Below are 12,391 nucleotides of genomic sequence, written 5' to 3' on the forward strand. Positions count from 1 at the left end.
ATGCCTAGGATTGCGTCGTGGCGCACGAGTCCAGCTGAGAACAAGCCACGGACCATGCTGATGGGAAACTATTCCAATTTGAAGTGGCGCTTCGCCGCCGCATTTTCGCCAATCCTTGCGTTTTGCCATCCATTAGCAAACCCAGTTGAGCGAACAGCGCTAACAAGTGCAGAAGCATACTGCACTTCTGCATCTTTTCCTTGGAGATCAGGTGCACCTCAGATGCAGTGTAAAGCAACACTAGCAATTCTTGGGAGTTGGTGCGAATCTGTGTCTGCGCATATTCCACCCGTGGTATGCCCCTAAGTGTGTTTCTATCCTCTGTAGCTCCCTTAATCCGTTGCATCATGCGTAGGGTCTTTTGGTTTCCCTGGTGAGCCTTCTTTGCTTGACCAGCAGTTTGCCTTAGCTGGGCTCAGTTTTGATGCTTAATTTCTTTGGCTTTTGCATGCGCTGGCACATTCGGATTAACTGACTCAATCCACCACTAAAAAACCAGGTGCATTTTGAAAGAGCTGCTTTTGAATACCTAAAAGCAAGACTTTCCTTGGCTTTGTTTTAATGCTCGCCTGACCATGTAGGCTAGGGTCAGTTGAAACAACCCGACATTCACAGATTCTAAATCCCGCCTGTGCCCTTTCTTTCCGCGCAAAAATGCATGAGGTGAGCTCAGGTGCCTCAAAGCCGTGAAGTTCATCATTTGTAGATGCTGCACTGGTCGGTGGCTTAATCCCTGAGTCACTGGGCACTCTGTTACCTCTTAGTATCCCACTTCGCGTAGGCCTGAGAAAATCCACATATAAAGCACTTGTGCGCTAATGCTGGGGCTTTCGCAAGTCAAACCTTCATGTTTCTCATTACACTAACACATTCATCTATTTCCCAGCGTAGGCCTTTTGAGTTCCCTTAAGGCTTGCTGTTGAGCTCAACTCGCCATAAACCGACTAGTCAGGGTGGGTTTGAAGGCTGTAACTGCAGTAATCCATTCAGGCAGACAAACTTTTTGCATGAGCAGAGCTATCATTAAAGTGATTACCCCTGCTATAGGCGATCCACAAGGAGCACCCCTTTCGCTCCGTCTGGAGGTGTACAGTGAGGTACATCTCCAAACGGCAATAAATTCTTCAAGTCTTGCCCATCCTTACAGCCATCATGCTTTTATGGTCTGCGTAATATCATCAGCGCATTCATAAACATTTTCTTGGCTGACGAACCACGAATTGGTGCTAGCTATGGAGTACCTGACTTCAAATTGCTAGCAGACCGGCTTGTGCCACCTCAACACCCGTTCTGCCGCCGTCAAACTCCATCGCCAGATGCTTTTTCTCTCAGGCTTTTGCTCAAGAAATTTAGCTGATGGAATAGTCACAAAACTCTGTTAAAATTAGACAAATGATGTAGGAACACCCGAATTCCACTGCGTCGACAACCACTCTGGACTGCGCTATCTAAGTTCTCAGTCACGGGGCATTGAAATCCAGACTCAAAAAACTCAAAAGGAAGGTATTCGAGTGATCTACCAGAGGGCCTCCCTCATTTGCCTGCTCCCAGCTGTCAGAGGTGGGCTATGGGGGGAGACGGACGGCTGGGGTGCGCGTAGCTGCACCTTCTGAGCTACTGCGAACATTTACAGCTACTTTGAACGAAGCAAGGCATACAAACAGACATGTTGCATAGGCAGTTCTTCCGAAAGTCTCCAAATAGACAATACTACTTTTGTTGGATACACCCGCAGCGCGCCAAGCTATACCAACATTTTCTACTGCAATCGGTACACTTTTCTAAGAATAGCAGACGAAATGACAAATTGATCTATCTGCTACAATATACAGTTTATTGCAGAGTATTGGTATCTCGGTACATTAGGGTTCAATGCTGTATGTGCGTTCACTAAGTGCTATGCGCATATAACTGTGACTCCTTACAGATTTGAGAGGGTACCGCAACGCGCAACCTAGCTGACCTTCTCCTCTCAGCCTTCTTACACGAGGGGACAGAGAAAGTTAATCGGGGAGCTCTTGTGAGGAGGTGCTCAATAGCTGTATAAAGCTTGTACTGAGCTCGGAGTTTAGCGCCTTCCTGAGAAGATCTTTGGTGAAAGTTACAGTAAGGATTCGTGCTTGGTAAAGGTGCCTTCGGCTCACAGCAAATGTTCAAAAAAGCTCCAAGCCGCGTCGCCAATGGAGAAGTAAGTCTTAGTGGCGTGTTTCTAGTAAATTAAAGGTTGAGTAGATGCACCTTTGTTACAGTTACAGAGACGGTGAACGATGCCCCCCCCACATGGCGTCAGTGAGCACACATTGAATAATGCTTCTCGTTCAGCTACCTTTTCAAAAACAGATACACCAAACAAGTGGTTGTTTTAAAATTCCTGTACTCTTAGAAGGAAGCTGCTTCTGTTGCTGGGGGCTGAAGATGGAAATGCTAGAGGGAATGTGGAGGCGAAGTTGCAGCCGGTCGGGGAGATGGTGTAAAGTGGGCTTATATTTTGCTGAGTAGACTCCGCACAGCATTGCTCCTTCAGGTAGAAGTATTCGTAGAAATGTTCCATATCATAATTAAAGAACCACGTCTTTTTGCATGCTGCGCAGCTGCCGGCAGCCAGCAGCATGTGGCCACGGTGCTGATGTGCAGGCGGCGCTTCTCACCGCGCCAGCCGGCCGCTTGACTTTCCTGAGGCTCTGATCTGCCCTCAACTTGGAGGCCTGTTCTACAAACGCTTCTAATTAGACTGAAATTCCTTATTAGTTTTGATTGCCACGACGCTGGCTAAGTCCTGCCACTCATCAGCTAATCTTCTGCTTGGGCGTGGATTCGTTGACCCGGCAGAAGCATGTCGTTTGCAGGCGTCTGCGTCGCGCTGTGACTCCCTGCGTTTAATACTTCCCTTGTCACATACGAGTAGCTGCGGGTATACGCATGCGGGGGTATTGCCATCCCTCATCCTGTTGCTGCCTACGACGTGGGCTCGCTTCCCCCTTTGGAGAATCCCGGGGCTTTTGAGCATTCCTGTGCATGCACAAGCCGTTTGTTCCCCCGTTGTTGCTTCCCCAAAACATCGCATCAGCCACTGGGAAATCTGGGGGTGCGGATGCTACCGTCCCGTGGTTCAGGCCTCTAGAAGAAGTACCCCCAAGGATGGCATTCCGTCGCCATTGCTTGTGTGCCATCATACAGCAGCGTGACTCTAGAGCCTTTTCGGCTCCTGCCACACAAACGGCACACTGACTCAAGGGGGCGCACTGCTTTTATCGCGTTCAACAGGCGTATCTGGGGGAAGCCGCGGCAGGCGCGGCACTGGCAGCGCTGTGCGAATCCCGTGGTGCTTGGCACGACTCGCACACGCCGCCCGCAGCCGCGACTAAAGCGCAGTGCATCCGATCTCGTGTTCGCATGCCTCGTCTGCGGCACTGCTTCTTGTAACTAGAGGCTTGCACCAAACACGAGGGAGACCAGAAATCGCGGTGCTTCAGGAGGCGTCTCTCGTCTCGGGCTGCGTATGTTGTTTCCTACAGGACAGCATATCTTTCTTACCTCGTCTTTTGCAGAAGAGCGGAGCACAGGAATTGGCTGGCGCACCCCCGTGAAAAGCGTTTGTTGTGGCTTGATTGTCACTGGTTAATCAGGCGCATACCGATTGCAAGGCGGGCGCGTCAGGTCTGTACCTCGCTGCACAAACAGTGGCCAGGACTGCGGCAGTCGAATTTATCTGCATACATCCTGTACTTTGACGGCAAGCCTCTCTTCTTAATCAGGCGGTGCACCGAATCGGCCAGCCGTGATCCTCAAAGGGGATATATACATCCGTGGTGTAGGTGTTCGAAGCTCGAATCAAGACCACCATCACCGTTTCGCGGTGCCCCTTCGAGTGCTACGGAAGGAGTGGCAGTCGCTGACGCGGCGCCCAGCGGAGAGTTGGCGGTGGAAGAAGTGCTGATATGGTGCATTGGAGCCACCGATGAAAAGCTCGCCACTATGGCGCACCATGCAGACGGTTCAAAAGCAACTCAAAACCCTCTTAGAGATGCCAAGGTGGGAGGCATCTGGCGACTGGGCCGAAAAATAGGCTCCGGATCCTTTGGAGATATATACAAAGGTCGGTTGGACAGTAGGGGGGGACTCGCACCGTTCAAGTCGCCTGCAACGCATCTGCTACAGTGGAGTGCTTCGGGGGGGTTGCCCATGGGCATATGGAATACACATGCCGCGTCAGTACGGGGCTTGGAGTTCATGACAGGTTGCTGTTGCCCTTCATGCACCTGCGGATGGAACAAGAACATTTTTGGTTGGGGGGTTTGCCGCCTTTGTGCGATCAGGCGTGAACGTACAAACCGGCGAAGAAGTGGCCATGAAGGTCGAGAGCGCAAAGGCGAAGCATCCCCAGCTAATATACGAGTCCAAGTTGTTGAAGCACTTGCAGGGAGCCCCAGGTATCGCGCAGATATATTACTGTGATGCGGAAGCAGATTTCAACATTATGGTGATGGAACTGCTTGGACCAAGCCTCGAAGACCTGTTCAACCTCTGCAGCCGTCAGTTCACGCTTCGCACCATTCTGTTGATCGCTGACCAAGTGGTGAGCTCTATGTGGCACGGTTACGCAGAACGTCTCTTGGAATTGAAAGTGCTCATTGCATTCGCAGTGCGAAGGGGTTCGGGGGGGCATCATGCTTAGCAGGCTTCAGCAGGGGGGCAAGGTGTCATGGCGGATGCCAGAGGGTGTGGCATCGTCGCATGAACGACATGGTGCACGTGGGTGTTCTTCTCAGCTCGATCGCGTTGAATACTTGCACAGCAAGAATTTCATTCACCGCGACATCAAGCCAGACAACTTCCTGATCGGGAGAGTGAACAGTCCCCACCAGAGCTTGGTGCGCCTCTAGCGCAGTGGCCTTCTCGGGCAGCTTTATGCGCGTTATCAGCCCAGGATCCCAGCGACTTGTACGAGGGCTTCAGGTGTAGGCGGGCTGTTGGGGCGTCTAACTGCGAAGACAGGGGGGCCTCGTGCTGTCACTGTGTGTGGTCAGATTTACATGATAGACTACGGACTAGCGAAGAAATACCGTGACTCGAAGACCCATCAGCACATTCCATACAGGGAAAATAAGAACTTGACGGGGACGGCGCGGTATGCATCTATCAGTGCGCACCTTGGTTCGGAACAGAGTAGACGCGATGACCTCGAGGCCGTGGGCTATGTCCTCATGTACTTTTGCAGAGGTGAGAGCTACAAAACGAGGAAGCGGAATACAAGTGTTTTGCTGCATTGGTCGAAGTGCGTCCTTCTCATGGTCGTAAGTGAATTTTTCAGTGCGCGCAAAGTGCGCTCGTTGGAGGGGGGTAATATGGTGTGCGTGCAGCGGGGACGCTCCCGTGGCAAGGTATAAAGGCGAATACGAAACAAGAAAAGTATCATAAGATCATGGAGAAGAAGATGTCTACGCCAGTCGAGGTTCTCTGCAAAGGATATCCTCGTAAGCGCCCGTCGAAAGAGAAGCCGCATTCAATTTCCTGGAAGCTCCGCTATAGGCTGTAGCAGTGGACACTGCTTATCGAAAAGGCCTCCGATTGAGAAGCTCAAGCCAATTGTTTCTGTTGGCAAAAGGCACCCAAAGCGGCAATTAGTATGACATGCGTCTCCCCTGATGTGTATGCCTGGGTGCAGCGGAATTCGCAACCTATCTCAACTATTGTCGGCAGCTTCGTTTTGAAGATCGCCCGGACTACGCATATCTTCGGGGTCTTTTTAAGGATCTATATATTAAAGAGGGATTTGATGTACGCTATTGCTATTTCCGAGTTGCTTAGTGTTTTCTCACCTACGCCAACCTTTTGCAAACGACTAGCGTTCCTGTCTGTTGTCCTGTGTCTCTTTTCAGCAGCAGCCCGATGGCGTTTTTGACTGGACGCCGAAGCTGGCGGCTCGAAGTTCCACTGTTGGCTATTCAGTGAGTAGACAGTCGTCTGTACGGCATTGGACCTTAGCCGTGTCAGTCCATCAAAGGGGGGAGAGTTAATGATATCTTTTTTTCTACGCTGCTCCTTGGTAGAAGTGGGAATTGCGCCGCATCCGCAGAAGGTCTAGTCGTGAACCCTCGACGTTTGTATCGATACACGGACCCTCGTGACGTGCATGCGTGGAAAAAGCCTTGCTGGACTTGTGGGAATTTATGCTCCAGCGACTCTTTCCTGAGTCATTATTCATCTGAACGTGCTTTCAATTCATTCACTGTGAACGCCATTTCGTGTTTCAGGGGGATCGTCTTCATGGCCATTGTGCGCAGGAACCACGGCATCGCTCTCGACGGGAGCAAGACAGGCTTGCACGTAGGGGTGCTTCTAACATGTTACCCTTCTGTTTTGGGGCAGTTCGGTGTAAGACATGCGCTGCCTTTGATGCGTGGCCTGAAATGAGCTTGGTGTCACTTCGCTCTTGTTCGTGCAGCTGGCCGGAGTCGAGATGCCAGCAAAAACCAGATAACTGTTGGTAATGGCAACTTGGGAAATCCTTCGATGGCAACCAACCCCGGCGGCCCCTCGTATGCTCTTTGAATTATTTTCCTGCCCCGGATGCATGACGCCATGCAGTTAATTTGGCAGTATGGCTGTGTGGTGCCAGCAATGCTGTCTCAGGTGTCCTTGTGTGTTGCCTGACCAAACTACCCGCTTGGAAATTCGTGCATTTTGTTTTTGGCGGATATGTACTGCAGAGTGATGGTTCCGGAGCGTGCGAGTGGTGAAGCAGGCGAGCCAGCTGCAGCGGACGCGCAGCTGCAGGAGGAAGCGTAAGCCGCATGGCCGTCGTGTAGTGTGTTTTTTTCACACCCTGATCCTTCTAGTTTGTTTCGATTCTCTCCACTAGTTGGAACTCATTGCCGATTTGCTGGACTGAGCGCATGAGGATGCTTTTGAGCACACTTGATGTTATTCTTCTCACCTAGGAATGGCTTTATGGCTGGGTCAGTATCATCATGCGGCAAATGTTTTCTGCAGGACGAAGCAACGCCGTCATTTATCTTGCTTGCCTTTTGTGAGATCTTGTACTTCCCTCAACTGCTTAGTGCACTAGCACCTTGCTTGATCACCCGACCGTCCGTGGGCTGGCTAATGATACGCTGTTGTATGTTGTGCTGCGTCTTCTCAGTTTTGTGTCAAGTCTCCCACGAAGGCATGAGAGGCAGACAGAGCCTCTATCGGCACACAGCTAAAAGCTGCATTTTGCACCACAAAACGGCATACTGCAGTGACGAATTCGGATACGCAGTGCCCGCCTGCGGGTGGCCTGTCCGGAGATTTTCATCACCTGTAGCTCATGCGGTGATTGTGCTGAAAGCGGAAGCACATGAATTCATGGCAGAACTCGGGATTCATCGCTGTTTCAAACTTTTGAAGCACTACCAACGAAGTTCCGACTGCTGTTGTGGTTCCACTACCTTCGCACCTTCGTGCCTCCCTTTCGCCGGGTTTCGAAGTGCCAGTTTTAGCCGTCGAGAGAAGTGCGCAATTAAGGGGCGGATGCAACACATTCATGTTAAATAGCTTAACAGGTAGAGTGCTTGTGGCATTCTGAAAAGTAGCGCAAGGCGCTTGCTGTTGCACAGGGGCGTTTGCCAATAACTGGCTGCCGGCGTGACGGACGCAGCAAACGCCCCGTGGACCAGGACTGGAATTATCGCCGCTTCATAAGGCACGCATTGTATCAGTTGATATTCTGAGCTTCCTGTTGGATGCTCCAGCAGTGGCTCCTTTCTGCGAGCTACTGCTACAAATGGCTCGACTACCCGAAGAGCCTGTATACTATTTGTGTGGGCCGAGGGTGACGGTTATTGAGTGTGTAGTGCTCTTCAGGGTGTCTGAAGGGGCAGTGGACTCTGCGCCGCTGACCCTTTTAGCGCTGCTTCCAACACAACGTGACACAGAACGCATTGCAGTACTGTCGCAAGTGCTTTCTAGGTGGCGAAGGCCGTCCAGGCGACGAGAAATGCATACATCAGGGAGTATTCAAAATATGGTGCTTAACACACACTATACAAACACGTTGGTTTAGCTTATTTCGATGTTACGTCAGTGCGACGCTGGCTCGGTCGGTTGTACGGACTTCCATTCCGCACTTTGGTGTTCCGTTGTTCACCACAGTGCCTGCGGCGAAAAACTAGTCTTTCCTTGTGTACTGCTCTACGTAGCTCTTCCGAAGGTACGTTTCGGAAGAAAGACAAGAGATTTGTTCAATACTGGAAAAAGGACTATTCACGGCTGGCCTGCTGCGTTGCCGGATTCGCGATGAATAGTTCGACTGAATTCAACAATAAACCAGGTGGCATCAGCTGTATGCGCGTCGCCGTGTGTGCCTCAAGCAACATACCGCTGCAAATTCTTGAGGCACTGCTCCAGTTTTGCGCACTGCTGTGTGGCGGACTGGAGTGCTGCTTGGTGGACAGCCAACACTTGCGAAATAGCTGCTACCGGCTCGGGTTGAGTTCTCCGAGCTGTTTGGGAGATGGCTGAAGCCAGCTCATCCATTTGGGCATCTATGTCTAGCACCCGCTGAGACATGTTCTGTTCCATAGTGGAGCAAAAGTTTCTCGATTCCTGGGGTGACAGCTTTGCCATCAGGCTGCTTTCGATCGAGGCCAAAAGATTCGAAAGGTCTTGCTGCTGCTGCTCGATCATGTCAATGGTCTCGCCGACGAATAGCTGCCTGCGGTGCACGCGCTGCTGCTCCTCGCGAATACTTGCTAGCGCTTTCGCCTGAGCAATGAGCGAAGCTTCTACTGCAGCAACTTCCTGGGAGAGCTCATCGAATTGTCCTGCCTTTCGCTGCAGCCGCCTTTCCCAGTTCGCCAAAAGATCGTCCATTCGCTCATGCTGCATTGTCTCCAAGGCAACCTCTTCAGGCGGCACAGCTGGCACAGTCGGCGGTACCGCTGCCGCAGTTGCTGCAGCGCTGCCTGCCGCGGCTGCATTACTATCGCTGTTGCCTGCTGGCTTGGTTTCGAACGCTGAGCTTCCTCCCGACGATCCGGCAGGAGCTGCAGAGCCGAGACGCGATCCGAACAGACTTTGGCCGCTACTTGGCTTCTGCTCGCCAGGTGGAGGGGCCTGCGCCGCAGGAGTGGCAGCAGTATCCGTTCCCTTCTGGCCACTTGTTGCTGCCTCTGCTGGCTTTGCAGAATCCGTCAGCAGCCCACCGCCGCTGCTACTGCCAACATCTCGGCCGGATCCAAACAACGAGGTTCCAGTCGATGTGCCACTAGCCTGGCCATCTGCTTTCGCTGCTTGCGTCGCGGAGGGGGAGCTCCCGAACAAGCCGCCGCCCTTTCCGTCGCTCCCTCCGCCTTGGCCTCCCGCTGCAGTCGAGGAGGCATTTCCAAATAGACTACTCCCGCCGGAAGGCTTCGACGCGTCTCCTAAGCTACCAAAGAGTGTCGATCCCTTTGAAGCATCACAACTTGAACCGTTGCCCACAGATCCCCGAAGAGGTGCTCCGGCGGCAGTGCCAGCGCTAGCAGCGGTAGTAGCAGAAGACGGTCCAGCTCCTCCAAAGAGGCCTCCAGTCGGCTTTGAACCGTCCGCGTTTGCTGTTGAAACGGCACCAAACAACCCCCCCCCTTGCGCGGAATCTGGCTTCCCACTCACCGCTGGGGGAGCGGTGCTGCCAAAGAGGCCTCCCCCCTTGGCCTGACCCAACGTGTTTCCACTTGTCGACAGTCCGCCAAAGAGGCCACCAGGCTTCGCAGACTCCGAAGTCTTGTTCGCTGATCCAGCTCCACCGAAAAGCCCCCCTTTTGCGGGATCGGTTGCACCGGCAGTTGTGCCTGCAGCGCCTCCAAAAAGCGATCCTGGAGCTGAAGTCTGCGAAGTACCACTGCCGAATGAGGTGCTGCTCCCGAAAAGAGAACCCCCTGTAGAGACAGCTGAGCCGCTTCCTGAACCTAGGCCAATGCCGATGGTGCCACTGCCTGTAGCACTCGTAGCTGAACCGCTGCCAAATAGACCCTGCCCACCTGCTGGAGTAGCAGAAGCACCAGAGCCAAAGAGACCACCGCCTTGCGGCTGTGCAGGCTGAGCCGTTCCGCCATCCGTTGCTTGGGGGGCTGTTGATGAAGTGCCAAACAAACTCCCACCAGACGGAGCATTTCCGAAGATGTTGGTCGTTGCTCCAGAGACCGGAGTTGCCTTGGACGAGCCAAAAAGACCCCCCAACAAAGGGGCTGCAGAGGAGCCCGTTGCTGGAGTTGCGCTTCCTCCCGGTGCAGATAGGTTACCAAAGAGGCCTGAGCCTCCTCCGCTAAGCATCGTGGTTCAGTGACGGCTCTGGCCAGGGTTACTAGAGATTTCGAGTGTCCGGTAACGCTCTCCAAAGCTGCTTCGCAGCGTCTCTACAAGGGTGCCCCTACAATTTGTGGGATGGCGACTACGTGTTTTACAGATGGTGATGAGCGCTCCAGTGGGGCTGATCTTGCGGCGGCTACGTAGCATGCAAATCCTCTCGAGGCAGTTTACGAGCTATTATAGACAATTATGTCAACGTTTAAAGAGATCTTTGTGTTGTAATGGTTATGGCGCTTCCCTGTACGCAAACGCGCCGCTTTGCCACGGCCGCAGCAAGCCCCTCTAGACATGCCCTCGTCAACGAGCGTCTCAGCAGAAATGAGCGGAATGAAATAGAAAACTTTGTTCAGCAGGTAGTTTCCGCTAAATTGTTTGGCCTATGTAGAAACGTATGATGCCACACGCCGATTGATCAGCATAACGACGTAGGAATTGGGCCCTTCGCGTAACCGGCTCAGCTATTCGTACACTGATGGGCTAAGACGGGTTGTTATCCTGCTAAGAATTATTTAGAGCTCTTATATATGACTCTGTATTCTTACATTTTATTCATTGCAAAGCAAGACCACCTTTCCATGGCATGGACCTATGTTGCGCCCAGTGGCTGCATAGAATTCCCTGCAAATTCTTGGGCGCCTCTATGAGTGCGACCGTCTGCATCAGTACTCTCCTTCATTATTGAGCAGAAAACTATGCGGGTTTAAGCTTATAAGCGACTCCAGAGTCAACAGGCAAGATAAACAATCCTACTGTCTGGGGTCAAGCCACCGGTTAGGCGCTCTGTATTACACTAGTAATGTGCAATTTGAAATGTGTGAAGAGTATTACATTTGGCTTGACTGCTGGTATATAATGGCTGTTGCAAATATTATTTAAGTCGACCCAGTAAGAGTGAACGCCGTCACAAGCTAAACGACAACTGGCCACCCTGTCGTACACCAGTTATAATTGATTGAGCATTAGTAGAATACTAAATAAGTAATTGGTTTGTCAGTCGCTATCTCTTGCCCATTTCAGACTGTTTTAGCATGATAAACTAGAAATATTTCGCATTAAATCTGCAGTGATGTGTCTTCTTATCGTAACCTTAATTGGTGCATTACAAACAGCTCAACCGTTGGCAGCCACCTTCTTTTCAATGCTGATCAGACCAGTGCAACGCTATGGCTGTAGTCAAGATGGCTCTGGTACCTTAGTGGTATTGGTCTCGGCGAAGGAGGTCCCGAGAGCTGCTTTGTAGAGGTTCCTACTTTGAAGCATGAACTCGCCCTTTGCTTGGAAAACGCAATGCATTTCTCCCAGGAACTGCTTAGGCGCTCAGCACGGAGAGCTTTGCAGGAATCGTTCCTAGTATCTACCGAGTGAGCGACGAGCGGACCCTGACACGTACAACGGACAGTGAGACTCCTCTTCTGGAACAACAGGAGGAGGCTGAGGCTGGAACATGTTTGTCCGACCGATTATAATTTTCGCCACAACAGTGCTGAACAGTGATATATGATCATCTCGGAAGTGAGATGGGGTTTGTTTATTAGCTAATCAGATCGCCCTCAACATGAAATACGCTTGCAGTTCCCTATACTCTCCGTAGAAAAACAAAACTCTGGACTAAGTACAAATTTGATCGAGCGTTACTGATTATTCATTGAAGGGGCTTCTTGCAAATGCGTGCTCGCCTTAGAGTTTCAGACATTCGGGGAGAGGGCCAGCTAGGCTGCGCGCAGCTGCACTTGGATCGTTTACAGCTAGCTACATTCAGCATCTGCTGCACAGTCACACAAAATTACATCTTCCTGTTTAAAGCTAGCACTACTCTGCAATTAGTAAAAACAAGAGATACGAACAGAAAAACCAGTGAATTAACTCTCTACCCACTCGCAGTCAAGAATAGCTACTCGAGTAAAAGTCTGTCAGGGAAACAGGCCACAACACAAGGTATGTGGCGAAAGCTGCTCTTCAGGCCCGCCTCAATCGTCGGTAAGAGCATCCATGGACTGTCACCAGGCTAGCTCTTCGTCAACTAATTTTGCGCAAACATATAAGTCCACCACAAATGTAC

General features: G+C 51.6%; 2 protein-coding genes across 2 annotated transcripts; one reads left to right on the forward strand and one right to left on the reverse strand.

Moving 5' to 3' along the window:
* The first annotated feature begins 3,975 nt into the window (after window positions 1-3,975).
* On the forward strand, window positions 3,976-7,208 carry LOC34617991 (casein kinase I). Its single transcript, XM_026336003.1, has 11 exons — window positions 3,976-4,096; window positions 4,317-4,576; window positions 4,770-4,871; window positions 5,028-5,220; window positions 5,361-5,474; window positions 5,666-5,778; window positions 5,883-5,948; window positions 6,255-6,327; window positions 6,446-6,539; window positions 6,711-6,785; window positions 7,145-7,208. Exons 1-11 carry the CDS (start codon window positions 3,976-3,978, stop codon window positions 7,206-7,208), a joined length of 1,275 nt encoding a protein of 424 aa, XP_026191788.1.
* Window positions 7,209-8,349: 1,141 nt separating this feature from the next.
* Window positions 8,350-10,296, reverse strand: LOC34617990 (nucleoporin NSP1). The gene has a single exon (XM_022731335.1). The coding sequence runs from the start codon at window positions 10,294-10,296 to the stop codon at window positions 8,350-8,352; it is 1,947 nt and encodes a 648-aa protein (XP_022590450.1).
* Between the last annotated feature and the right edge of the window lie 2,095 nt (window positions 10,297-12,391).

The sequence above is a fragment of the Cyclospora cayetanensis genome, unplaced genomic scaffold, assembly GCF_002999335.1.
Source record: "Cyclospora cayetanensis isolate NF1_C8 unplaced genomic scaffold, CcayRef3 CcayRef3_contig_9, whole genome shotgun sequence".
Classification (NCBI taxonomy): Eukaryota; Apicomplexa; class Conoidasida; order Eucoccidiorida; family Eimeriidae; genus Cyclospora; species Cyclospora cayetanensis.

What these genes read in the sequence shown, in the direction of transcription:
- LOC34617991 (XM_026336003.1), top strand. Translation starts at nt 3,976, where the DNA reads ATGGCGCACCATGCAGACGGTTCAAAAGCAACTCAAAACCCTCTTAGA. An exon ending in TGTTGATCGCTGACCAAGTG is followed by an intron (nt 4,577 to 4,769) that starts GTGAGCTCTATG and finishes TGTTCTTCTCAG; the next exon opens with CTCGATCGCGTTGAATACTT. An exon ending in GTTCCACTGTTGGCTATTCA is followed by an intron (nt 5,949 to 6,254) that starts GTGAGTAGACAG and finishes TTCGTGTTTCAG; the next exon opens with GGGGATCGTCTTCATGGCCA.
- LOC34617990 (XM_022731335.1), bottom strand. Translation starts at nt 10,296, where the DNA reads ATGCTTAGCGGAGGAGGCTCAGGCCTCTTTGGTAACCTATCTGCACCG.